Source organism: Eulemur rufifrons, chromosome 24, assembly GCF_041146395.1.
Source record: "Eulemur rufifrons isolate Redbay chromosome 24, OSU_ERuf_1, whole genome shotgun sequence".
Lineage (NCBI taxonomy): Eukaryota > Metazoa > Chordata > Mammalia > Primates > Lemuridae > Eulemur > Eulemur rufifrons.
In genome coordinates, this window is record NC_091006.1 from 17,434,058 (window position 1) to 17,459,637 (window position 25,580).

A 25,580-nucleotide genomic window follows, 5' to 3' on the forward strand; every position below is an offset into this window, starting at 1 on the left:
TGTCTCCCTGAAATGTAGAAAACCAAATTGTAACCCAGCCAGTGAGTCAGTCCACTTGCTCAAGGCCTCTTGGGTGTGGCTCCAGGTCATGGTCCTCCAATTTGGCTCAGAATAAATCTCTTTAAAATTATTTTACAGAGTTTGGCTTTTTTCCCGTTGACATACAAAAGCAATTCAATGGAGGAAGTACAGACTTTTCAACAAGACTATTGTCTTGGAGCAACTGGACATTCACACCCCAAAAAAGGGGGGAAAAAGAAAAAAGGGAAAACTTCACCACCTTGGACAGGGAAGGTTTCCTCATTCAGAGACGGGGCATAGCAGAGCCCGATCAGCATCGGGGACAGGGGACTCCCGACCATACTGGAGCATGCTGCCTCAGGATATGTAAAGTCCAGGGTTTCTCACACTTTCCCACACCAAAGTCGCCTAACAGCAGAAGAGAATGATCAACTAACTACCTGTGGCAGTCCGGCCGAGAGATGCTACGCCATAGCAGGAAACTCTGTGACGTCTCTTCGCACTGTCCTTCACAATCCACATTTATTTCACCATAGTCATAATGTTTAAAATTGGTTACCAGACAAACTCTTAGGCTTCCAAATATTCTGCTAAAATGACTGCTCGGCGGAAATGGTGATTTCAAGGACGACAAAGTTCCTCACATGGATTCTTACACAGTCACACAAGTGTGTATCCCTGCTAAACGGTCCCAGTCACACACACTCAACGACCCACGCCAAATCAGATCAAAACGCCGCACACCGTCACAACAATCACCGCGCACACAGCGGAGGACACTTGCTCACTCGACTTACAACCACACGCAGAAACTCCCACGCCGACTGCACTCCCATCGCCTCAGACCTACCCGCGGCCACCCAAGGGCTAGAATGACCGTTCAGCGCTGGTCGGTACACATAGGCACGCGCCTGGGCACCACACCCCGCCCCCTAAAACGCCGCGAGACGCTCGCCGCAGCCTTTACGTCTAGAGACTACATTTTCCAGAAGAAATTGCGATGCGGACCCAATCACGACGCGGCACTGGCGTGCTGTGTGCGCCGCGCCATCTTCCGGATCCGCGCGGCGAGTCCGCCGCTACCGAGGTAGAAGCGCACTCTGGGCTGTGGGGGGCGCGGTCGCCGTGGCGCCTGGATCAGAGGAGGCGGCAGGTGAGGGGCTTCGGGGTTTTCCAGACGCTCCGGGATCCATGCGGGAGCGGGAGCCGCGGCCGGGCGGGTCTCGGGCCTGAGAAGAACCCGGGCGTCTCTCCCGGCGTCTGTATGTGGCTGTCTGGCGCTGGACTACATTTCCCGGCGGCCCTTGCGGCGCGCCCCTCCAGCGCCCCCTTGCCTCGCCCAGCGTCTTAGCCCGGGTGCATGGACCCTCTTGGTGAGTGTGGAGGACCCCGACCCCTGAAATTGCGGATGTTTTGCATTCATTCGTATGCGTGCTTTCCGGCCCCCCTCCCCCCCCGCCTTAAATCTAGTACAAAGTCTTGTTTCATGAGGTTCTCAAAGTGTTGCAAGATCACAAAAGATTTAGAACCACTAGTTTAGAAGCAGAGACTTATCCTTGGTAATATTTTAGATGATTTTGTTCAAACTCTATGTCTAACAATGGGGAAACAGTTGAGTAAATCACAGGCCATCTTATGTAAATAGGATATCGTATAGTTAATACAAATAATGGTTATAAAAGTGGGTCATAATGAGGAAAAGCTGCCGATTACATCATATTCAAGCAACATTCATACTTATTTTATTTACACATTACTTAGAACTAAATAGTTGTAATGTGATAGGCACTGTCCTACACTCCTTTACAAAATACTACTCATTTAATGATGAACTCAAGAAGTGGTTAAATGACAACACTCTAATACTTGGATGTTTTCTATTCCAGTTTTTTGTTTTGTTTTGTTTTGAGCCTGTGTGACAGCGGGTGAGTGGTTTGAATTCTTTTTGCCGAATGGCCTTTTATGGTATAGAAGATCTAGTTGTGACTTTCTTTGTTAATGTTGTCCAGTATCATTTTTGGTAGTTGCTTGATGTTCCATTATATGGCTGTACCAAAAATGATTCAGCCACTTGCCTACTTGTGGACTTGCCTACTTATGTACTAGTTTTCAATTCTATTCTTCAGCAAATCTTATGCATGCAGCTTTGTACATTGCTGTTTCTGTGGAAGGGCACATTTATGTGTTGATGATAGAATGCTGAGCCTGCTCCATTTAATTTGTCTTATTGTCTCTTTCCACACCACCCACTTTGTTGACTCAAGGCAAGTCCCATGAAGTGCGGTCCACGAAGCCTCAGATTGGGCTATGGAGTTATTTGTAAATTTGGAAGTTGGGAGAAGAGCCAGATAGACTTCTGAAGGTGTTGAATGTGATGCATGAGAGAGGTAAATGGCCTGCTCTTGGGAAGGCTTTATTCTAGGCTGGGGCTATGCAAATTATGCATGCCTGTGCTTCCTGGCTTTGGGAGAGCCTTCATTGTCCTTCAGGTACCATGTGAGTCCCAGCCACCGGGCCAGGTCTAAGCATCCCTGTCTCAGGTTTACATCAGTAAGGCAGAACCTCTGGGTATTTGGGGGGAATGGGAGAGAAGGAACCACAGGTTCCTTGTCTTTTTGCATCAGTCAAAGCTGGTTTCCTGGGTTTGGGTAAGGATCACTGTTTGTCCCAACTCTAATTTTTATGGTGGGTGGAAGGCAAGCAGGTGGGGACTTGTAACCTTGGCATACTTGGAACTGTGAGGCAAGCCTAGCCTCTCATGTTTGTTCTTTCCTCCCCCAGCTCTGCCATCTGAGGACTCTGCCCTTCCCTAAGAGAGGAACCACGAGGAAGACCCATCCACCCTTGAAATTCTAAAAGTCATGTTCCTTGTGAGTTTTAAAATCATGTAAATATTTGCTTTCCTTATCCCGAAACTTCCCACCTGGGTTCCCATCCAGGAATTTGGTTCTCAGAGGTTCCCATTTTATAGAATAAAAGGACCAGGCAGTTGGTCCCCTCTCCCATTGCCCCCTCCTCTCTGACAAATGCCCACGGATTCATTCTGTGTAGCATTGCACATCTCCTGATGGTTATCTTCTGCCAGGAGGCCAGATAGCGCATAAATCCATTTCCTTGTATGAAATGAGAGCATCCCTTAGTCTTCCATGCTGTATATATAAAACAAACAATAAAAGAAATGAGAGCATCCTTTGTAGGAACACTTAGGAGCAATCACATATGGAAAAGCAGGGGAGGTGGTGTTGGCTGGATTTAATTTCAGCGTGTGGTGCAATGTCCTGTGTTGGGAAAGATTGATGATTGGGTATGTAATTGTGGCTTGGCTGGGAATCGGTGAGAGATTAGATACCAGAATTAAGGTCTAGGTTGAGGTTGAACAGAGTATTTGAATCTGAGTCTTTCTCCATTAGTTTCTTTAGCTTAAGAGCAGAAGTGCAGAGTTGAGGATGGTGGGTGATAGCGAATGAGATGGTCAGCCAAATGGGGGGATAGTCAGAGCTTGGAAGAGCCTTAGATACCTGATCTAACCTCTGGATCCAAAATAAGAGGATTAGCTTTTGAGATGAAGTCATGCAAAAAAAAATAAATGAAACAAGAGGATGTTTGAGTTATTCTTTCCACTTGATAGAAAATCATACAGTCAATAAAAGTGATCTTCATTCATAGTTTTTCTCATGAAGAAAAAAATGCTTGTGACGTCATGATGAACTTACATCTCTAAGAAATTCTTGATTTACACAAAAATCCTATTTCTAAGATAGAAAACATTTTTTAATGTAATTTTTAAAAATAAAATATTTGGGGAGGCCAGGCGCAGTGGCTCATGCCTGTAATCCTAGCACTTTGGGAGGCCGAAGTGGGAGGATTACTTGAGATCAAGAGTTCAAGACCAGGCCGGGCGCGGTGGCTCACTCCTGTAATCCTAGCACTCTGGGAGGCCGAGGCGGGTGGATCGCTCGAGGTCAGGAGTTCGAGACCAGCCTGAGCAAGAGCGAGACCCCGTCTCTACTAAAAATAGAAAGACATTATATGGACAACTAAAAATCTATATAGAAAAAATTAGCCGGGCATAGTGGCGCATGCCTGTAGTCCCAGCTACTCGGGAGGCTGAGGCAGTAGGATCGCTTAAGCTGAGGAGTCTGAGGTTGCTGTGAGCTAAGCTGACGCCACGGCACTCACTCTAGCCTGGGCAGCAAAGTGAGACTCTGTCTCAACAAAAAAAAAAAAAAGAGTTCAAGACCAGCCTGAGCAAGAGTGAGACCCCTTCTCTATAAAAAATAGAAAAATTAGCTGAGTGTGGTAGTGTGCGCCTGTAGTCCCAGCTACTCTAGAGGCTGAGGCAGGGGGATTGCTTAAACCCAGGAGTTTGAGATTGCAGTGAGCTATGATGATGACACTGCACTCTAGCCCAGGCAACAGAATGAGACCCTGTCTCAAAAAAAAAAAAATGATAATAAAATAAAAATTTTAAAAAATTGGGGGAAAGTCCATCAAAAATCTTTTTGTGTTTTTTATTTCTTAAAGATAGAACTGTTTCACCTTAATTGAGAATTTATTATATGCTAAATACAGAGTGGGTGGCACGCTTTATTACAATGTTTCTTATAATAAGAAAAACTCCATTTAGCTTGATTTTAACTTTAATCCCAGACCTGTATACAAGAGCTTTGGTTTGCAGTAAAAAGGAGTATTTGAGAATATTTGAACATGCTATTTTACTCATGGCCGTTTCCTCTGTCACCTGCTCACATCCAGCCCCAGCCTTCTTGTTCAATCAAACAACCCCTTCTGCAAAGACCTCCAGCTCTTCTCATCCCACTGTGAACCACTGAAATACACATATATCATACATGCCTATTGTTCCAGGGGTCAGAATTGTTCAGAGATGTGGCCATAGTCTTCTCCCAAGAAGAATGGCAGTGGCTGGCGCCTGCTCAAAGGGATCTGTACAGAGATGTGATGTTGGAGACCTACAGCAACCTGGTCTCACTGGGTAAGGTGATCTGGTCTATTTGGAGGTTATCCTTGGGTATGTCTGTTCCTTCCTGGTTAGTTTCTGGATGCATTTCAGTTTTGTGACTGGTTGGTCATTTCTGTGGGGTTAAAGGGCAGTTGTATCAGCTAAAGCTGGCTTCCCCTGCCCTCAGGCAACCATCACATCTTCTGTCCTTCCTGCAACTGCCTCTCCTGCTTAGTGACCAGGAGATCTGAATTCTGGGGCCGAGACGCCATTACTGGGTGGCATGTTTCTTCTCATCTCCAGGTCTTGCCATTTCCAAACCTGATGTGATCTCCTTCCTGGAGCAAGGCAAAGAACCTTGGATGGTGGAGAGGGTGGCAACAGGAGACCTGTGTCCAGGTGAGTGAGGCATTGGTGAAAAGGGAGCAGCCACTGCCGGTATCAGGTCAGCTGGCTGGGAAGGAAGCAGCCCCTTTGCGTTAGAAAAATCTTCCTTCCAAGTTGCCAAATTCAGAGGTCATGTCTTAATCATTATCTTTCTCAACTTGTCAGTAGCATTTGACAAAGGTGGTTGCTCCTGCCTTTCTGAGTGAGTACAAATATGGTGTTTCTTAAGGAAAATATTTTCTCTTTGGAAAGATGTCTATATCCTTTGACCATTTTTTCTAAAGGAATTTGTATTGGTGGTTTGAATTTTGGAGAGTTAGTAAAAAGTATTTATTAAGATTTTATTATGCACCACAGGGTATGCCACAATATACATTGGTGAGGCAGGCAGACATTATCTCTGCCTTCATGGAACTTATGCTGTAGTGGGGAACAGATGTTATACACGTGCACACACATAGGCAAAAAGAAAGAAAGAAAAAGAACAGGTTCAGTTGGGGTGCATGACAGGGCTAATGACCTCTCCAAGGATAAGGCATTTGATCTGAGACATAGAAGATGAGTTGTAGCTGGGGAGATACCAGCTATAGCCAGTGAGTGTGAAGGACCTGAGCAGGGGGAGCTCTTGGTACCCCAGATGCTGGACAGCCATGGGGCTGGGGTCGATGAGCAAGGGGAAGAGCATAGAGATATGACAGGAAAGACAGCCCTGTTAAGAAGTTTGAATTCTGCGCTGTGGACAGTGGGAAGCCAGTGAGGAAGTAGAACCAAGCCATGGTTTGTGGGGACCTGCTTTGAGAATGTATAAATATTGTGCTTGTCACAGATTTTTTTACCTGTTAGTTTCAGGATTCATTGACAGTTTTCTCTCGGATCAGATATGACTGATAATTGCAAAATAGTGGTTTTTTAAAAAAAACTATTCTTTCTCATTTAGTAAACATACTACAGTAAAGAAGAGCTTTTTCCTGTTCATTTGTTTATTCATTTATATCATAAGGATTAATAGATCTTGTTTTATTCAGTAGCAGATTATAACCCATTATCATCATTTACCAAAATGTTCATATTTTTCCAAATTTGGCCAGTGAAAACCCTTTCAAACCCTGGTTCCTTTGGATATAATCTTCATCATTTTTTTTCCAAGGGCACATTTTTAACTTTTTTACTTTTAGCAGTTCGAATAAAAGTCACCAGCTAGTTAATATAAATACAGAACAATTGCACATAATTTACAACCGTGTACATAAATGCAAGAATATCAAACCTCACATGAATCAAAAGATATCAGCTCTCACAATGTTGACTATTTAGCTATGACTGACAGGTCATAATTTAAGTCTTCACATAAGCAGGGATATACATTGGAAAAGTTTTTTAAAACAAAAATTAAGAGTAAAACAAGAATTTTATGTTTCTGAACGAAGTAGCATAAAAGTCAATGTATATTGAGTAGATGGACAGAAAGTTAGTATATTGTGTTAAATACTTTTATATATTAAAAGTCCTTCCGTAGCCAGGCACAGGGGCATATCCTTATAGTCCCAAGCTACTCAGGAGACTAAGGCAGGAAGATCACTTGAGCTCAAGAGTTTGAGGCTAAAGTGCACCATGATCATGCCTGTGAATAGCCTGGACAACAGAGTGAGATCCCATTTCAAAGAAAAAAAAATCCATCTGATTTAAATTATTCAGAAATATCTATATTCTTAGGGATATTCAAGTCATGATTGATATTGGCAGAAGAAAGGGTGAACTATTTTATATATCAGCCCCCAATGGACCCTACATAACTAGCAGTTGGGTTGGAAAAGCATATGAACAATTTAGTGTTAGGCATGAACAAAGCTTAAAGATAAGAGAGAGATTGATGTCTAGCACTTAAATCCTTCAAATGCAAGTCAACATTTTTAATAATTTAAAACAACCTGAAAATGATAAAATGTTTACACTCAAGTAAGAGTCACCATTTGTTATTTTTATGTGTGTATGTGTGTGTGTGTGTGTACTTTTTTCTTTTTTTTTAAGGGGATCGGGTCTCCCTGTCTTACCCACACAGGTCTCAAACTCATGGGTTCAAGTGATCTTCCTGCCTCACCCTCCCCAGTAGCTGGGATTACAGGCATGTGCCACTACGCCCAGCTAATTTTTCTAATTTTTTTGTAGAGACGGGGTCTTACTGTCGCTCAGGCCAGTCTCGAACTCCTGGCCTCAAGCAGTCCTCCTGCCTTGGGCTCCCAAAGTGCTAGGATTACAGCGTGAGCCACTGCACCCAGCCCCATTCATTATTTTTAACAACCTTAACTGTTGTTCCTAATGTAATAAAGTTGTTCCATATTGTCATTAGGGGTTTCAGAAGACAAAAGGCAGGGTTAAATATTCTAATGATAGTCTATCATGGTTTCGAAGTTACAAATCAATTGTTTGTGGGCCTCATCTAGTAGCATCAGTTCTACAAAGTTACATACATAATGAGAATGAAGACAAAGCTTTACAGATAACTGCTTTTTCAGGGATGCTTTACAAAGCATTGTATGGTATCCCAAAATCACAGTATTGATAATCCTCAGATTTGGACTTTGAGCAAACTTTCTATGAGCCAATAAATTCAAGAGCTTTGTCTGCTATTCTGTTAGAGTACTGCAGGATCCTCTTTCAGCATCTACTGCTTTCACCTGAATAGGTTCAATTCATCCTTCTGGAAAGACAGAAGTGCATACCATTCTAAAATGCTGACTACCTCTATCCCAGAAATAAAAAAGTTTTATCTGATAGAAAAGAGATGAAAACAAAATATAGTTGGAAACATATCCAATGCTTTGAATATGCTTTTCTCCTTTTTAAACCTTTGACTCAATCAAAAAAAAAAAAAAAACTCTCCAAAGAAATATTTTGGAGGCAAACTTTATATAGAACTTTTCTATATAGCTTATTTTAAGTTATTAATGTCATATTTAAACTGCAGATTGTACTTTGGGGGGGTAAAAACTTGATTAAAAATAAACTTCATTGTTCCTTGTTACCTAAAACAACAAAATCAAAGACTCTAAGATCTGTTTTCCTTCTAGTACATACATAATACTTTTAAAAATTGTATATAACACATGAATAATGCAATGTAAGTTTTACTGTCTAAATACAAACAGGATTAGAATACATGTTCATCCTTGAAAGATACTTGTTATGAATTTGCTATAACTAATAATGTTATCCTTAGCTGCTGGTTTCATATCATTGTTTATCATTTGTGGGATACCGAGATCATTAAGATTAGGAGAATCTCTGTCCTACTTTCAACATGTTAATGTTAATGGATCTTCACCGAGCACATGGCATTGTATTAGGCAGTATAAGTGGCACCTGAACATGTAAACATTGTAGATTGAGACTTACTCTACAGATTAAAGGTATAAACCCCCATTTTTGATTTTTAGTACATTCTTCACAATAAATGTCAAAGCCAAAATTCACCATAAAAGGTATTAAGAATCCCAGAGATAAGGAATCTGAATTTTCCTTTGTCTCCAAAATGATTAGGATATTTTTGAGTCCAATCAAAGCACCTCAGAAAACTACCCTTACTGTTGTCTGCAATGAATTTGAGAAGCCGAGAGAATTTAAGACAGCACTGTTTTTCATTGGTGACAAGAGAGAAAGCCTGGCAATTTTCAACAATGTTGGGGGCACTACAGTGTACAGATTACTTAAAGATCTCCAAAACAACATATCTAAAACCCTAAATGTTACGAACACTCTGTTTAGTAAATGACCAATGTTTTTATTAAAAAAAAAATCTCTACATGGAATTCCCTCCTATTGTGTCACCCTTAAAAAAGACTACAAAGTACATAACAGTCATTCTTAAGATAAAGCTACTGCACAAAATAGACAGCTCATGTATACTGAGGTGAGAAGTATCACACTGGAGTTTAATTGCACACTTTCATACACCAGCAGTATAGCAACATCGATAGGCAGAAATCTCAACAGAATTCAGTAAACTTGTTTTTAAGGGCCATATACATGGTATCTATTTGAAATACTAAACGGTGCATTTGAACTTAATGGCAACGTTTAAAAGTGATATCCTTGTTAGCACATTAACTTGAGTTAACTTGAATCTTTCTATGATTTACCATTCAGGAAATTAGGACAGAATAAAATTCTTGTCAAAAATACTTTGTTTATGTACAAAATTGTAAGTCAGTTACAATTGCCTGCTGAATTAGACTGCAGAGGGCCCCTTTTCTATAACTGTATACTGTCACAGGTATTAATATAATGTCACGTAAAAACAAACTTGGGAAAGCTGAAAATTACCACGTTCTCTACAAAATACATGTAATCTATACAGATCTGGAAATAATTCAAAAGTTCAAGTGCTTAATGTGAAAACAAGCAGAGAAAATTCAGAATTGGTAAATCTTTCTCCCTTTAAGCAAATGATATCTAGGTATGATAAACAGGTGATAATTCAGGTTCATAATAAGTCACTGAAAGGACATTCTAGTTGTCCTTATGTACCACAAACTTAGAGAAGATATGAAATGTGCTTATATCACTGCAGTGGCTAAGAAACAACATTTTACTGTTGTCCCCGACTATTAATAGTTTATCCCTAATTATTACCATTTCAGTTTGATGTATTAACAATTTAAATGTCCAAATTATGCTAAATATCAAGCACCTGTTAGAAGTGGAAACCAAAACATTTTAATGCAAAGACTATATATAAGATTTTTATACATTATTCTACTGGTTGTTCAAAACAGTGACTACTAATGCCCAGATAATTAACTTTAAAATACTGTACCAGATCTTATCCGGAAATATGAAAATACAGAAGACCTCACTATTATTGTTGCTATTTTGCAACTTTACAAGGAGTTAAACACAAGCAGAGGTTATAAACTTATGACTGTTAGCACCACCTCTAAATAGTTGTAATATAATATATAATTAGAGATGGCTTTATTTAAAAGAATGGAAAAGTGCCCATGGAATAAATAACACTATATCCTGCCATAAATCAATAAAACTCAACAATGTGAGGTGGATATGGTAGAGAAAATGGCATTGTGGGGAAAGTAGTGCTTTTAAAAGACATTTCCTTGGAATCAGCCAAGGTTTTTTTCACATTGCCAAAAAGATCAAGTAATATATGGATCACTTTAATTCCTACAGCCAATGTCCGTTTAGGTGTTTTGTTCTGTCCACCAGGCTGACTTTAATATTCCATGGTCCACTGCAATCTCTTGGTTTTCCTTTTTTTGTAAGATGGCAGCAAAATGTCCTAACCATTGAGTAGATCAGTGCACAGGTGGCGATCATGATGACTGTGTTTGGAAACTGTCTCACCAGATAGGTTGTTGGACCACAGTAAAGAGACCCATAACCTTCTTCTTGAACAACCAGAGTGTATGAAAAAATATCTTTACTTTGTATCCTTTCTGCGTAGTCTTGTTCTTACAGTGTCATGTGGATGCACTATAATCATGGCACAAGTTTTTGAGGTGACAGCAGCCAGCATCATTCCCACAAAATCTGATGTTTCTTTCACCATCTTTATCATCTTCCATTGTAGAAGCAATCTTATGTTCCAGTAGTTTTTGTTTAATATTTTCACAAATAACAAAATGAATAACAGTCTCTGATATGCCACCATAAAAAGCAGACATGTGCCTATGAAGCCCTCCAAGGCCATCTGTTTAATACGCTTTATGAACACCTTCAAAAGCACCCATTCACCATCCCCCATGGTTCCTTGCATCAAGCTGTAACTGAGTCTTTTTAAGCCAAACGGGGTTTATTGCTCTAAGTGCAGGAAAACTTGCCACTGCAGCTGAAGTCATATGCTGGGTATAATCAGTCAAATATGCCATTCAGCTTGTCCTTGAAGTTTCAATGTGTAGCAAAGTATGTTGCTCTGGAAGGGCCCATCCTGAGTAAATTTGGCCTAATCCATTAAAGAAGGAACAACATCCTTCTTTTTCCAAGGTCACTTTTAAGAAATAGAAAGGTCCAGGAGAGTATTGACAGATTAATACACTTGCATAACCACCACCTTAATTAAGATAGTGAGCATTTCCATCACTCCATTGACAACAGCTTCAGCCATGGTGTTCAGCTAAACTTCAGATATAAAAAAATCACAGAAGATGACAACTATATTATTACAAATTCGAGGGGACATGTGAGAATATTGCCACTGTACCACCATGTCCCCTGACAGATCTGCCAGCATGTTGTTATTGCTTATTCTCCCGAGTGTCCTCCCAGCACTGAGGCAGGATGCAGAACTAGTGACACATCCTGTCCATCACTTTTATTTTCATTTTTTTAACTTGTGAAATGCACATAAAATTTACCATCTTAACCCCTTTTAAGTGTACAGTAAAGTACTATTAAGTGCACTCACATTGTTGTGCAACCATCACCACCATCCATCACCAGAACTCTTTTCATCTTTTGAAATCCCCATCATTTTTAAAAGTCCACTCTATTTGGGGTATAATTTATATTCAATAAAATGCACTTGTTTTAAGTGCAAATTGATGAGTACTGACAAAGTAATACACTTGCATAACCACCAGCTTAAGATAGAAAACATTTCCATCACCCTGAAAAGTTCCCCTGTGCTCCTTCCTGCACATGCCCTCATACCTCCGGCCCTGGGCAACCAATGATTTCCTTTTTGTCACTCTACATTATATTTGTTTTTTCTAAAGTCTCATAGAAGCATTCACTTTGTTAAAAACCATGGATTAGAGGTGATTCTGATCCATACTAACATTTTAGAACTACTCTTACAACCTCTCTGATTACTTCCCCCATCTCATTTATGGTATTTCCCCTTTGTCTGTTCTACTTCCCACTTTTTAATTACTTAGACATATTCAAGAGCTTGTATGTATTATTTTGAGTCTAAACTTTCCAATTCTAACTATAGTTCCTTTTATTGGAAAAGGAAAAGAAATGCATATTTGCCCCTTTTTTTGTTCTTCAGTATTGGAATCTGGATATGATACCAAGGTATTATCTCCAAAGCAGCATGTTTATGAAGTTGAATCACCCCAGTGGGAGATAATGGAAAGCCTTACAAGTTATGGTCTTGAGTGCTCAAGTTTCCAAGATGATTGGGAATGCAGAAGACAATTTGTCAGACAACAGGGTAATCCAGACCGACATTTCAGTCAAATGATCATCAATCATGAAGAAATTCCCACTTTTGACCAGCAAGCATCCCTTACTTTTTATCAGAAAATTCATACTGGAGAAAAATCCTATGGATACAATAAATGTAGAAAAGACTTCTGGCAAAAAGAATTCCTTATTAATCATCAAGGAATTCATACTAATGAGAAACCCTACAAATGTAAAGAATGTGGGAAGGCATTTAAATATGGCTCACGATTAATTCAACATGAGAATATTCATTCTGGTAAGAAACCCTACGAATGCAAGGAATGTGGAAAGGCCTTCAATTCTGGTTCAAATTTCATACAACATCAGAGAGTTCATACTGGTGAGAAACCTTATGAATGTAAGGATTGTACAAAGGCCTTCAGTCGAAGCTCACAACTGATTGAACATCAACGAATTCACACTGGTGAGAAACCTTATCAGTGTAAAGAATGTGGCAAGGCCTTCAATCGGATTTCACATCTTAAAGTACATTATAGAATTCATACTGGTGAAAAGCCCTATGCATGCAAGGAATGTGGGAAAACCTTTAGTCATCGGTCTCAGTTGATTCAGCATCAGACTATTCATACAGGCAAGAAACTCTACGAATGTAAGGAGTGTGGAAAAGCCTTTAATCAAGGCTCAACTCTGATTCGACATCAGAGAATTCATACTGGTGAGAAACCCTATGAATGTAAGGTATGTGGAAAGGCCTTTAGAGTGAGCTCACAACTTAAGCAACATCAGAGAATTCACACTGGAGAGAAACCCTACCAATGTAAGGTGTGTGGGAGAGCTTTCAAACGGGTCTCACATCTTACTGTACATTACAGAATTCATACAGGTGAAAAACCATATGAATGTAAGGAATGTGGGAAAGCTTTTAGTCATTGCACGCAACTGATTCAACATCAAGTAATTCATACTGAGGAAAAGCCCTGTGAATATAAGGAATGTGGGAGGACCTTAAATCATGATTCAACTACTGTTCAACAGAAAATGTGTAACAGAGAAACACATGTGAATATAATAAATGTAGAAAAGCCCTCAATCAGCACTTATCCCTTATTAATCATCAGAGAATTTATGCTGGCAAGCAACCATATGAATGGAAGTAATGGGGAAAGCCCATTAGCTTAGGCTAATCACAACTTACTCTTGCCTCTTGGAGGAAGACTTGAAGAATGTCATGCAAGTGAGAATGCCTTCATTTAGAGCTTATCCTTTATCCTAAGTCAGAAAATCCATAGCAAAGAGAAATTTTATGGATGTAAATTGTTTAGATCATGATTGTCAAAGAAGCAGGGAAAGGGTGGAAAAAATTTTGTCTCTAACACATTCCAGAATCACATTTTCTAACCACAATGTAATAATTTTAACAATAGTTAAAAGTTTTAGTTTTCTTGGAAATTAAAAAAAAAAAAACACAACAAAAAACAAAGCAAATTATTCTTAGATTAAAACAAGGCAATGAATCATACAATCACCATGAATGGTAATGAAAGAATGAATTGAGAGGTTTACATGCCAAGAGACATGAGGTGTAGGCTACAGCCAAAGAGATGTGAGATGTAGCCAAAGGTTCACCCAAATGAATTTTTACAGCCTTTAAATGCATGCATATTACATGAAAACCTGTAAGATTAAACTATAATACACTAAATGTACTATTCAAGACTACCAAACACCCAGACAATAAAAGAAAAAAAGAGAAAACAAAAACAGAAAATGATGAAATAGGAAGTGATCATCTTACGATAATCTCAGTTTTTATTTCTTCCTGATCTAGGAGTAATCTAAATTTAGGAGAGTGTTTCTTAATTTCCACAATGTTAAATTGTTTTGGGTTATCTTACATGACTGTCAAAGATAAATGTTGGTTGCCAACCCAACAGCCATACACAATTCCCCTTATTACTGGCAGCATTTGTGTCTTGCCTTAGAATCTGAGGCTATCAGATGCTAATTTTCCAGCCTCCTCTGCAGCTCAGAGTGGCCAATATGTCCCAGTGTTGGCCAGTGGGATCTTCTAGGGCTACTGGGAAAGATTTTCCTCACTCAGAAGGGACAGATATATTTTGGAGACTCCCTCCCCTCTCCCTTCCTGCTTTTAAACATTTTCTCATGAGAACATGATGCCTGGAGCTGCTGCAGCTATCTTGGAACCCAGAGAAAACAGAGGACCTCAGAAAAGCTGACCCAGAGCTTGACAACACTCAGCTACTGGGTCAATTCTGGAACTGCCTCTTTGATGCCTTGTTAAGTAAGAAAAATAAATATTTGTTGCTGAAGTTACTTTTTGTTGAATGTTTTATAAATTTGCAGTCAAAAGCATCCTAAATGTTATAACTTCAAATTTTATTATGATTGGTAATTGTGGTCTGAAAATATCTTTTTTGAGTTTGACATTTTTCTTTGTGGCTAATACAAGATTAATGTTTGTATATGTTCCATGAACACTGAAAAAATATATATTCTACATTTTTGGATACAAGTTTCTAAATAAGTTTATTGAGCCAGTGGATTATAATAAAATTCTCCATGTTTTTTACATGGCATACTGGATCAGAATTTCCTAACATTGAATTTTTGGGGAGCTGAGATCTTGAATTTCCAGACATTTTTGCTTTTTAATTTATACTGTTTGACCTGTAATGACATATTACTAGCCCTCTATGAATCGTACCTTTTATCATTACATAATATCCCATTTTGACTAGTACAGAGGTCTACAGAACAAATCAAGCCTGCTGCCTGGTTTTAAAATAAAGTCTTACTGGAACATAGCATGCTCATTTGTTTACTATCTATGACTGCTTTTGTACCACTGCATCAGAGCTGAGTAGTTACAATAGAGAACATATGGCCACAAAACCTATATTTACTGTCTGGTTCTTTTAGATAAAAAGTTTGCCAACCCCAGCCCAGGGTAATTCTTTTGTTATTTTATTTAAACACTGTGATACTAACTAAGAGTAATGATTTCTCTTTGTTTACCTGGTATATTTTTGCCCATCCATTTATTTTCAACCCCTGTCACTTTATTTTAGTTACTTACATAAAACATACACAATCATCTTCCTTGGTGAACAGATATATGCAAACCTACTCCCAAAGGCCAAGGGAGCTGAGAGGCTGAAGAAAGAGGCTGACAAATCTAGTTTCTAAGAAAGAAACATTTAATAGGGACTTAAAAACAGAACAAATGTCTCTGGTGGCCAAGAAACTGTGGATCTCTGCACACACCCTCCAGAAAGTATTTTTTATATAGCAAGCTGTTTTTGGTAAAACGTGAAACTGGTCATGTCTCAGACCCTCTTGTGAAACTTGTGACCACTGGGGGAAGTTAGATAAGTATCTTTATGAGGGGTTATCTATGCTACAGGAACTGTTTCTTTATGAAGGGTTATCTATGCAACAGGCATTGTTTCTTAACCTTGCTACAGGAATGCCTTGGTATGCAGGAGTCAAATACCTGTCATTATGGTGGTTTTGCTTTAAGATGGTGTTACTCTGGCCACACAACAGGCTGTTTTTCCTACAAGTCACGTACTACCTAATGACATTTCAGTGGGACCGTATATATGATGGTAGTCCCATAAGATTATAATGAAGCTGAAAAATTCCTGTCGCCTAGTTATGTTTTAACTGTCTTAATGTCATAGGGCAATTAACTACTCACATGTTTGTGGTGGTGCTGGTGTAACAGTAGTATAAAGCTATAGTACATACAGTTATTTACAGTACATAATACTTAATAATGAGTGACTATGGTACTGGCTTGTGCATTTATTGTACTTTTTATCATTATTTTAGCATGTACTCCTAGTTATTAAAAAACAAAAGTCAGGCAGGTCCTTCAGGAAGTATTCCTGAACAAAGCATTGTTATCATAGGAGAGGAGAGCTCCGTGTGTGTTACTGCCCCCAAAGGCCTTCCAGTGGGACAAGATGTGGAGATGGAAGACAGTGATTCTGATGATCTTGACCCTGTATAGGCCTATGTGTGTGCTTGTGTCTTAATTTTTAACACAACAGTTTAAAAAGTAAAAAAAAAAAAAAATTTAAATTTTAAAAACAGAAAAAAGCTTATAGAATAAGGATATAAAGAGGAAATATTTTTGTACAGCTGTACATGTCTGTATTTTAAGCTAAGTGTTATTACAAAAGAGTCAAAAAGTTATAAAAATTAAAGTTTATAAAGTAAAGTTACAGTAAGCTAAGGTTAATTTGTTACTTAAGAAAGAAAATATTTTTTTATAAACTTAGTGTAGCCTAAGTGTACAGTGTTTATAAAGTCTACAGTAGTGTACAGTGATGTCCCAGCCCTTCACATTCACTCACTACTCACTCACTAAGTCACCCAGAGCAACTTCCAATCCTGCAAACTCCTTCATGGCAATTGTCCTGTACAGTTGTACCTTTTTTTTTTTTTATCTTTTACATTATATGTTTACTGTATCTTTTCCATGTTTACATGCATTTAGATACACAAATGCTTACCATTGCGTTACAATTGCCTACAATATTCAGTACAGTAACATGCTATACAGGTTTGTAGCCTAGGAGCAACAGCTTGTACCACATAGCCTATGTGTGGAGAGGGCTACACCATCTAGGTTTGTGTAAGTACGTGCTGATATTTGCACCAGTGACACAATCGCCTAATGATGCATTTCTCAGAATTCATCTCCATCACTAAACAATGCATGACTATAGCTGATTTTTCAAAACTCAAAATATGAATCTTTTTTTCTATAGGTAAATTCACATTTTCATTTAGTGTAATAATTCAACTTTATTCATTTCATTTTACTTTGTGTGCTATTTGTTACCTTGGTCTTTTGTGTTCCTCATGTTGGCTGATCATTTCCCTTTTCTATTGCTAAATTAGAACTTCCACTGTGTTTAGATTAGTGGCTATCTCCCCTGATTATTTTTCCTTGAGGTGGTCATCATTTATTCCAGCCTTCTGCATCAAGATTTTATTTGATTATTAATATATTTATTTAAACAATACTCTTATTGGCAGCAGATCTGTCTTGCCATCAGCAAACTCATGTGCTATAAGCCAGATCCCTAGATCTCTGAAGATCATTCCCTAGAGGTTCTGTTCCAACCTTTCCACCCACAATGGTAATTACACTCTCCTTGCCTCTGATGGTTAAGGGCTGTCACCTGGCCTCCATTACTCTGAGATCCTATCATTTCCACTGAACTAGATAACCCAGTTCCCTAACAGCACCTCTTACAGTCAGATCTGGCTTAGTGTACAGCCACTAGTGGCCATTTCCATGATGCCTGCACTCCCTCCTTGTATGTCCTCCTCTCTGAGTCTTTTGATCCCTTCCTCCAGGTTGTTGTGGAAGTTCTGGTATCTCTACTTGATTTGAGAGCTGTGGCTTTTTCCAAGTTTCAAGAATTATCCCAGTATCCATTAGAAGCATCTTTCTGCTCCCTTGCCAGGGCGTTAATCCTGTCATGTAGTGACCACATAGCACTAAACTCTCCGTTATACAACTTTGTATTCTACCCCCTTTGTTCAGCAGGCTCAGGATCTCCTCACAGGTTTACTCTTCTCGTTCTTGCTGGTACATTTGAGCCAGCCCCTATGGCTCCTTTGGTGCCTGACTCCAACTCTTCCCATAGCAGGCCCAGCACTTCCCTTGGTGAAATCTAACCTATTACTGATTGGAGAAGATCCCAGGGAAGGCGAGCATTGTCTGAAAAAGTGGTGCCTCATTTAGGGCTCTGCATAATCTTCCACAAGAAGAGGGGGCGTAGAAGGCACTGAGAAGTCTGGGGATTCAAGGTTCTCAAATGTATGTACTAAGAGAAAACCAAATCCTGATTCTCAGAGTGCCACTTCTTCCCCAACAGGTCTTACATTCATCACTTCTATTCAATACTGCCCTGGAGGTCACAATAAGATGACCAAAAAAAAAAAAAACCCTGAAATGAATGGCATAAAGACCAGAAATGAATAAATTAAGCTGTTTCTGTTTGCAGATGATATGGTTGCTTATATAAAAAAAAACCTCAGAGATCTAAAGGAACTCCAAGAATAAGTGAAATTTTCAACAAGACAGGATACAAGGTAAATATACAAAACTCTTTTGTATCTTCATGTCTAGTAATAAGCAACTGAAAAAATAAATTATAAGACAAACCAATTTACATATTGTGAAAATACCTATGAATAAGTTTAAGAACATACATGCAGAAAACTACAGGGTGTTGGTGAGAGAAATTAAAGGAGACTGAAATAGTTATGCTAAGGTTACAGATTGCAAGTCACTGCTATTAAAGTGTCAGTTCTTTTCAAATTGAACTACAGATTCAATGTAATCTCAATTATAATACTAACAAGGCTTTTTGGCAGAAATTGACAGGGTGACTCTAAAATTTATCACAAAATGGCAAATGAGCTAGAATAGCTAGAACAATTTTAAAAAATAACAACAAAGCTGGAGGATTTATACTACCTATTTCAACACTTCCTCTAAAGCTAATAATGAAGACAGTGTGGAACTGCTAAAAAGACAGATTGATGAAACAGAATAGATTCCAGAAATACACCCATACATAAATGGTTAATTGATTTTTGAGAAAGGCTCCAACACAATTCAAGAGAAAATGAAAGACATATCCAAAAAATGATGTTGGAATGGGACGATTATATCAGGAGGAAAATATACTTCAACCCTTACCTCCTCACATTATCCATAAAAACTTGAAATCTAACTGTAAAAGGTAAAACTACAAAATAGCTAAAGAAAATATGCAAGAAATTTTATGTAAGCTCAGCATAGACTAGTATTTCTTCAAACATAAAAAGCAGAACCATAAAAAAATGTTAACTGGATATGATCAAATTTAAAACTTTTGATTTATCACCATTATGGAAATGAAAAGGCAAGTTAAAGAATAGTAGAAAATGTTTCCAAAAATCTGGCAAACAACTATCACAACTCTGTACTCAGAGAAAGAAACAGACACTTCACCGAAGATATAGTCAGAATGTTCATGAAAAGATTCTCAATGTCAATAGTTATCAGGGAAATCCAAATTAAAGCTGCCTGAGGTGTCATTCCACACAAACTGTAATTGCTTTTATTTAAAAAGACTAAGAGTAAAAAGTACAGGCAATGATGTGGAACAAGTAGAATTAACATTTGAGTTTTGACTATTTGCTAGCATTTTCCATTACACATTCTATAATGTCGAGTAAGGTGAGAGCTGCATCTGAAGGACTTCCCACACTGACTGCACTCAAAGGGCTTTTCCCCTATATGAATTCTATTATGTTGACAAAGTGTTGAGGAGGTATTAAAGGCCTTCCCACAGGCAAGGCATTTATAGGGTTTCTCTCCACTATGTGTTCTCTTATGAGTAACAAGGGAAGAGTGGGCATTGAAGGTTTTTCCACATTCCTTGCATTTATAGGGTTTCTCTCCACTGTGTGTTCTCTTATGAGTAACAAGGGAAGAGTGGGTGCTGAAGGCCTTTCCACATTCTTTACATTCATAGGGTTTCTCACCAGCATGAATTCTGTGTAGAGCAAGCTGCATGACACGACCAAAGATCTTTTTGCAGTCCCTACACTGATATGGTTTCTCTCCAGTGTGAACTCCCCGATGTTCAATCAGGGAAGAGAGGCATATGAAGGATTTCTTACACTTACTACACTCATACAGTTTTTCTCCAGAATGAGTTTTCTGATGTCTAATGAGCTGTGCACTTTGAGTGAAGGCTCTGCCACATTCCTTACATTCAAAGGGTTTTTCTCCACTGTGAATTCTCTGGTGATCCATAAGGGCTGAGGACCAGCTGAAGGCCTTTCCACACTGATTGCATTCATGGAACTTTTCTCTTGTGTGTGTACTCTGATGCTGAGTGAGATGAGTCATCTGGCTGAACGTTTTCCTACATTCTTTACATTTATAGGGCTTCTCACCCATGTGAATTCTCTCATGCTGGGTCAGGTGTGCTCTCTGATTGAAGGTTTTACTACATTCCTTACATTTATAGGGTCTCTCTCCTGTGTGGATTTTTTGATGCTGAATGAGAGTTGATCGATGACTGAAGTATTTCCCACAATGAAAACACTGATTGCATTTCTTTCTTATATGATTTCTCTGATGGAGAGTAAGTTGGGTATCGTGGCAGTAAACATTTCCACATTCCTTACATATGTTTCTTGTACATTTTATCACTGTGTCAAACTGAGATAATACTTCATTAATAGTCCTCTTTGCAGATAACTCCTTAATCTCTGGACTTGACTCATCTGAAAAGAGAAAAAAAAAAGAATAAAAACAAATTAAACTAACTTAAAACACATTTTATACCCTGTCTATCTGTTAGGAGTCAACTTGAGAAATTGAAGTATCAGTTTTTAAGGATATATTGATAAGAATGCTTATTGAAATAAGGTTTATATTGTAAATAAGCTAGATGTCCCTCATAATTAATCAGGGTATATCTGTATCTGGACTATTTATTATTCAGTTACTCAAAAAATACTGAACTTCAGCTATGTTTTCTGACCTGCAGGATAATGCATTATTAAGTGAAAAGAGTAAGATACAGACTTATGTGTTATACATCAACTTTCAAACCACAAAAAGATAAACAATAGGTTGTGTATGTATATGTGTGTATGTACAAACCTTAGGTATTAATGTTTCCACCTTTGGGGGAGAGAGTGACTCTCCAATTATTTTAGTACAGGAAAAAATTTGACATAATAAAGAAACAATAAAATCAAAGGCAGGCAGAGTATGAATTCTTAGTGATGTATTAATATAATTTCCACAATTGAAGCGATCACTAGGCAAACATGAGAAATAGGGGAGTCAAGTGAAGGCAGAAAAGGAAAGGATTTAGAGCATCAGAAAACATGTATCATGTGGAATTACAGGGGCAAAAATGATATCAAGGGAAGGCTGATCGACATGATCAAAAATTAAACAAAGGTAGGCCGGGCGCGGTGGCTCACGCCTGTAATCCTAGCACTCTGGGAGGCCGAGGTGGGCGGATCGTTTGAGCTCAGGAGTTCGAGACCAGCCTGAGCAAGAGCGAGACCCCATCTCTACTAAAAATAGAAAGAAATTATATGGACAGCTAAAAATATATATAGAAAAAATTAGCTGGGCATGGTGGCGCATGCCTGTAGTCCCAGCTACTCGGGAGGCTGAGGCAGTAGGATCGCTTGAGCCCAGGAGTTTGAGGTTGCTGTGAGCTAGGCTGACGCCACGGCACTCACTCTAGCCGGGGCAACAGAGTGAGACTCTGTCTCAAAAAAAAAAAAAAAAATTAAACAAAGGTGACAGGATTTGCCACAAAGGACATAAGTAGTATCCTTCCAACCTATAGTTATTTTTACTGTTTAGGAACTAAAGGCAGGCCACAGGTAAGAAAGAAAATAAAATAATTAAAGTTGAAAAAGCAGAAGATGGTGATGGGTACAGACTGCTAGTGAACAACAAGGAGGGAGGAGGCAGTCTGGAGTGCAGGCGCACAGAGCCTTGCACTCACGGTTCCTATGTGGATCCTGAGGGAAGTAAACAACTCCACTGGAAATCATTTTTTAGAAAATTCTAAAGTTCTTACAGTTTCCATCTTCACGAGTCAGCTGGACTGAGGTGCTAGCTGTAAAAGTAAGAACAGGACCTTGGCAGCCAGGCATGGTGGCTCATGCCTATAATCCTAGCACTTTGGGAGGCTGAAGTGGGAGGATCGCTTGATGCCAGGAGTTGGAGACCAGCCTTGGGCATTAGTGAGACCACGTTTCTACAAAAAATTAGAAAAATTAGCCTGGCATGGCGGCACAGACCTGTAGTTCCAGCTACTCAGGAGGCTGAGGCAAGAGGATCTCATGAGTCCAGGAGTTTTGAGGCTGCAGTGAGCTATGATGATGCCACTGCACTCTATCCCCTGCAAAAGAGAGAGACCCTGTCCCAAGGGGGAAGGAAAAAAGAATAGGACCTTGGTCAGTTATGGAGGATGGACACTGAGTTCTGGCCTGTTCCTGATACACTAAATATGTAGGTATCCCACCTTGTTGGAGACACCAGGAGGCCTAACCCCATTAAGGGTGCAAGAGGGGCTAGAGTTACAGGAGACCTCTACCAGAAAGGCCTAATGGTTTCTAAAATGAATCTAAACAAAAGATTATTACCAAATGTGATGATGCAAGCTCATTATTCTATGTCCTTTGCACCATAGATCAACCCACTAAATAGAAATATCCACTTTAGGAAGAACAAGAGATTGGTCAGATACCTTTCAATGTTTTCTTACTCCAATATCTCAGTCTTATTTTGGTTACCTGTTATTCCTGAATAGTGAGTGAATATATGAAATAAACATTCATTTACAATCCTGAATTTCTACTGAGACCCAGTTACGTATTTCTAACTTACAGTTCAAGCTATACCTTAATTCTAATGATTCCTTAATAAATATATCACAAATGTGCTCCATTGGTCCACTTCATATTAACTTAAATATCACTGAGTTTCAAAACTAAAACTATATTAATTGCCACACATCAGAACAACCAATTTTAATGCTTCTAATTATAGTTTCCACTTAGCACAAGATTGTGGAAGCAAGTTCTAATTCCCCCACTCAAATGTAAAATCACTGCAAGTTTCTGGATTTTTAAACAACCCCAAAAGTATTAATATAGCAGGCTCTCCTTTCTACTGCTCTCCAGAGAAAGGTCTGCTTGCAAGGTTGGCCCCTGACTGGCCTCTAAGGAACTTGGATTTCAGGAGGGTTCCCACCATTCCCAGAACTGATATAAGTGGTTCACTGTGCCTAAACTATTTGTGCAGATGATGTGGTTTATGCTGAACACCTACTTTCCTTCTGAGCATCTGGAATTTTAGCACATTAGGCAGAGGGTACCTTTGGGACTTATCACCAGTAAAACCCCTTGACGCTGAGTCTCTAATGTTATCTAGCAGCCAATATCTCATACATATCACACAATCCGTGGCTAGAGGAATTAAGCACATCCTGTATGACTCCACTGGGAGAAGACTCTTGGAAACATGCCTGGTTTCCTCCAGACTTTTCCCTTTGCCGATTTTGCTTCATATCCTTTTGCTACAGTAAATCTCAGCCACTGTGTAGTAAGGAATTGAACCTTTTTCCTATAAAGATATACAACTATTAAGAACTCATATAATTAAAAATAATTTTTTTAAATAATAAAAATGTTTGTATAAGCATTGTTAAATTAAAATTATGTAACTAATATCAAACATTAAAAAAAATTAACCTTTTCCAAAGAGAGGTGTAACCTCTGCCCTTGGCTCCTGAGAAGTAATCTCTGACCCCTTGGAATATCCTGCCTGGTAAAAGTGTCTCTGTCTACCTAGTGGCCTTGGACCAGTCAAACAATGTGTTTTATGTGGGGGTCTGAGTCACATGGTATCAGTGTGACCTCCAGAGGGCTGGAGCCTGAGGTCAGCCACATGAGCAGTCACCCATGTCTATGTGATGGGGCCCAGTAAAGAATCTGGACACCAAGGGTCAGGTGGGCTTCCCTGGTTGGCCACACTCAGTGCATATTGTCACACATCATTGACGGGATGAAATAACACTGTCTGTGACTCCACCATGGAAGAACAAATGGATAGCTCTGTGTTTAGAACCCTCCTGGACTCTCCCCCATGTATCTCTTCCCTTGGCTGATTTCAGTGTGTATCCTTCCACTGTGATAAACTGTAACCATTAGTATAGCATCTTTCAGTGAATTCTTTGAATCCTTGTAGTGAATTTTTAAACCTGAGGGTGACCTTGGGGACCCTGAACTTAGAATTAATGTCAGAAGTGAGGATGGTCTTGGGGACCCCCAAACTCTGGAGTTGGCATCAGAATGAGGGTGTCCTTATGGACTACTCCCTAACTTAGAGGGCATGAGTGCAACTATATGTTGAGTCCTATGACTACTAGTGAGTCACTGCACCCGTGGGTGGTCCTGGGGACTCTCAATACTCGGCCAGTTATAAAAAAGGAATAAATGCTTGTTAATGAATAAATGATCAATGAATATACCCATTCAAACAGTCACACAACTATATAGGTCATTTTACAGTAAAGAAACAGCAGTATCAAAGACTAATATTTTGTAAAACTACAAAGCCTTATAAAAGTCCAAGTGAAAAAAGGAGGATGAGCTGGTGAGAAATAGGATCCTGAGTTTAAAAGGAATGTAACATAGATGATGAGGAAAGACACACCCATACTTTCTGAGCCTGGAGGCATTTATAAAAGTAGACATAAATGTAGGAACTCAAACTCAAGGAGCCCCAGTTTCTACACATGTATGGAGCATTGGGAGGAAGCATCTTTCACATCTTAAAGGGGCTTTGCCCTCTAGAACCAGCAGATCTAGCATATACATGGCTTATCCCTAGTTGGTTCCTCTTACCCACCTGGCAATGGGTTTCTTATTTCTTCTTTTCCTATCATCCAGGGCAGCTTCCTATGTTCCAACAGTGAAATCACAGACTTAGAAATGGAAATACCTGTGAAAGTAAGTGGAAAGAATTGGCCACGCTTTGATTACTCAAGTATTTTAGCACAATTACACTGTAGTCAGGATACAAGCCATTATAAAACAACCACAAACAGTTAGAATAAAGAAAGCTACTCATTCAAATTTATACATTTCATGGAAACTCCGAACTTCACCAAAGATTACCAACAGAAAAAAGGAGACACAACCAAGACCAGATGCTGAATTAAAGGCTCAATGCACTTACCCAGCCAGACCAGATTCTGATAATTCTCCAACATCACAGTTGTGTACAAATCTCTCTAAGCAGTGTTCAGGAATCCCCACTCTTCCTTGGAGAAGTCAATAGCCATATCTTGGAATGTCACTGATCCCTGAAATGACAAATACTTTCTTAGAAGAGCAAGGTAAAGAACTGGAAGTTGGGCAGCACAGCAGGGAGCTCATCAGGACTCGGAGTCTCATAAGATAAGCTTTGCTAAGTCACTAAAGG

At 39.2% G+C, this 25,580-nt stretch overlaps 2 protein-coding genes across 3 annotated transcripts; one reads left to right on the top strand and one right to left on the bottom strand.

The window, feature by feature from the left end:
- Positions 1 to 1,082: 1,082 nt before the first annotated feature.
- On the top strand, positions 1,083 to 14,848 carry ZNF582 (zinc finger protein 582). 2 transcript variants are annotated; one of them, XM_069457832.1, is made up of 5 exons: positions 1,083 to 1,394; positions 2,803 to 2,891; positions 4,888 to 5,014; positions 5,285 to 5,380; positions 12,375 to 14,848. In XM_069457832.1, the coding sequence occupies exons 2-5, from the start codon at positions 2,883 to 2,885 to the stop codon at positions 13,691 to 13,693; spliced, it is 1,551 nt and encodes a 516-aa protein (XP_069313933.1). In that variant the 5' UTR covers positions 1,083 to 1,394; positions 2,803 to 2,882; the 3' UTR covers positions 13,694 to 14,848. The 2 variants fall into 2 exon arrangements, with proteins under 2 accessions (XP_069313933.1, XP_069313934.1); XM_069457833.1 differs by having other exon boundaries at positions 1,083 to 1,174.
- A 4,897-nt stretch (positions 14,849 to 19,745) lies between these two features.
- On the bottom strand, positions 19,746 to 25,455 carry LOC138375076 (zinc finger protein 583-like). Its single transcript, XM_069458437.1, has 4 exons — positions 25,335 to 25,455; positions 25,005 to 25,097; positions 23,846 to 23,914; positions 19,746 to 20,842 (listed from the first exon to the last, which is right to left on the bottom strand). The coding sequence occupies exons 1-4, from the start codon at positions 25,366 to 25,368 to the stop codon at positions 19,746 to 19,748; spliced, it is 1,293 nt and encodes a 430-aa protein (XP_069314538.1). The 5' UTR covers positions 25,369 to 25,455.
- Between the last annotated feature and the right edge of the window lie 125 nt (positions 25,456 to 25,580).

Excerpts from the sequence above, each read along its gene's own strand:
- ZNF582 (XM_069457832.1), top strand. Across the intron at positions 5,015-5,284 it reads CAGCAACCTGGTCTCACTGG|GTCTTGCCATTTCCAAACCT; the intron begins GTAAGGTGATCT and ends TCTCATCTCCAG. Across the intron at positions 5,381-12,374 it reads AACAGGAGACCTGTGTCCAG|TATTGGAATCTGGATATGAT; the intron begins GTGAGTGAGGCA and ends TTTGTTCTTCAG.
- LOC138375076 (XM_069458437.1), bottom strand. The coding sequence starts at position 25,368 with ATGTTGGAGAATTATCAGAATCTGGTCTGGCTGG. Across the intron at positions 23,915-25,004 it reads AATAAGAAACCCATTGCCAG|GATATTCCAAGGGGTCAGAG; the intron begins GTGGGTAAGAGG and ends TTTACCAGGCAG. Across the intron at positions 20,843-23,845 it reads TACACCTCTCTTTGGAAAAG|ATGAGTCAAGTCCAGAGATT; the intron begins GTTAATTTTTTT and ends TTCTCTTTTCAG.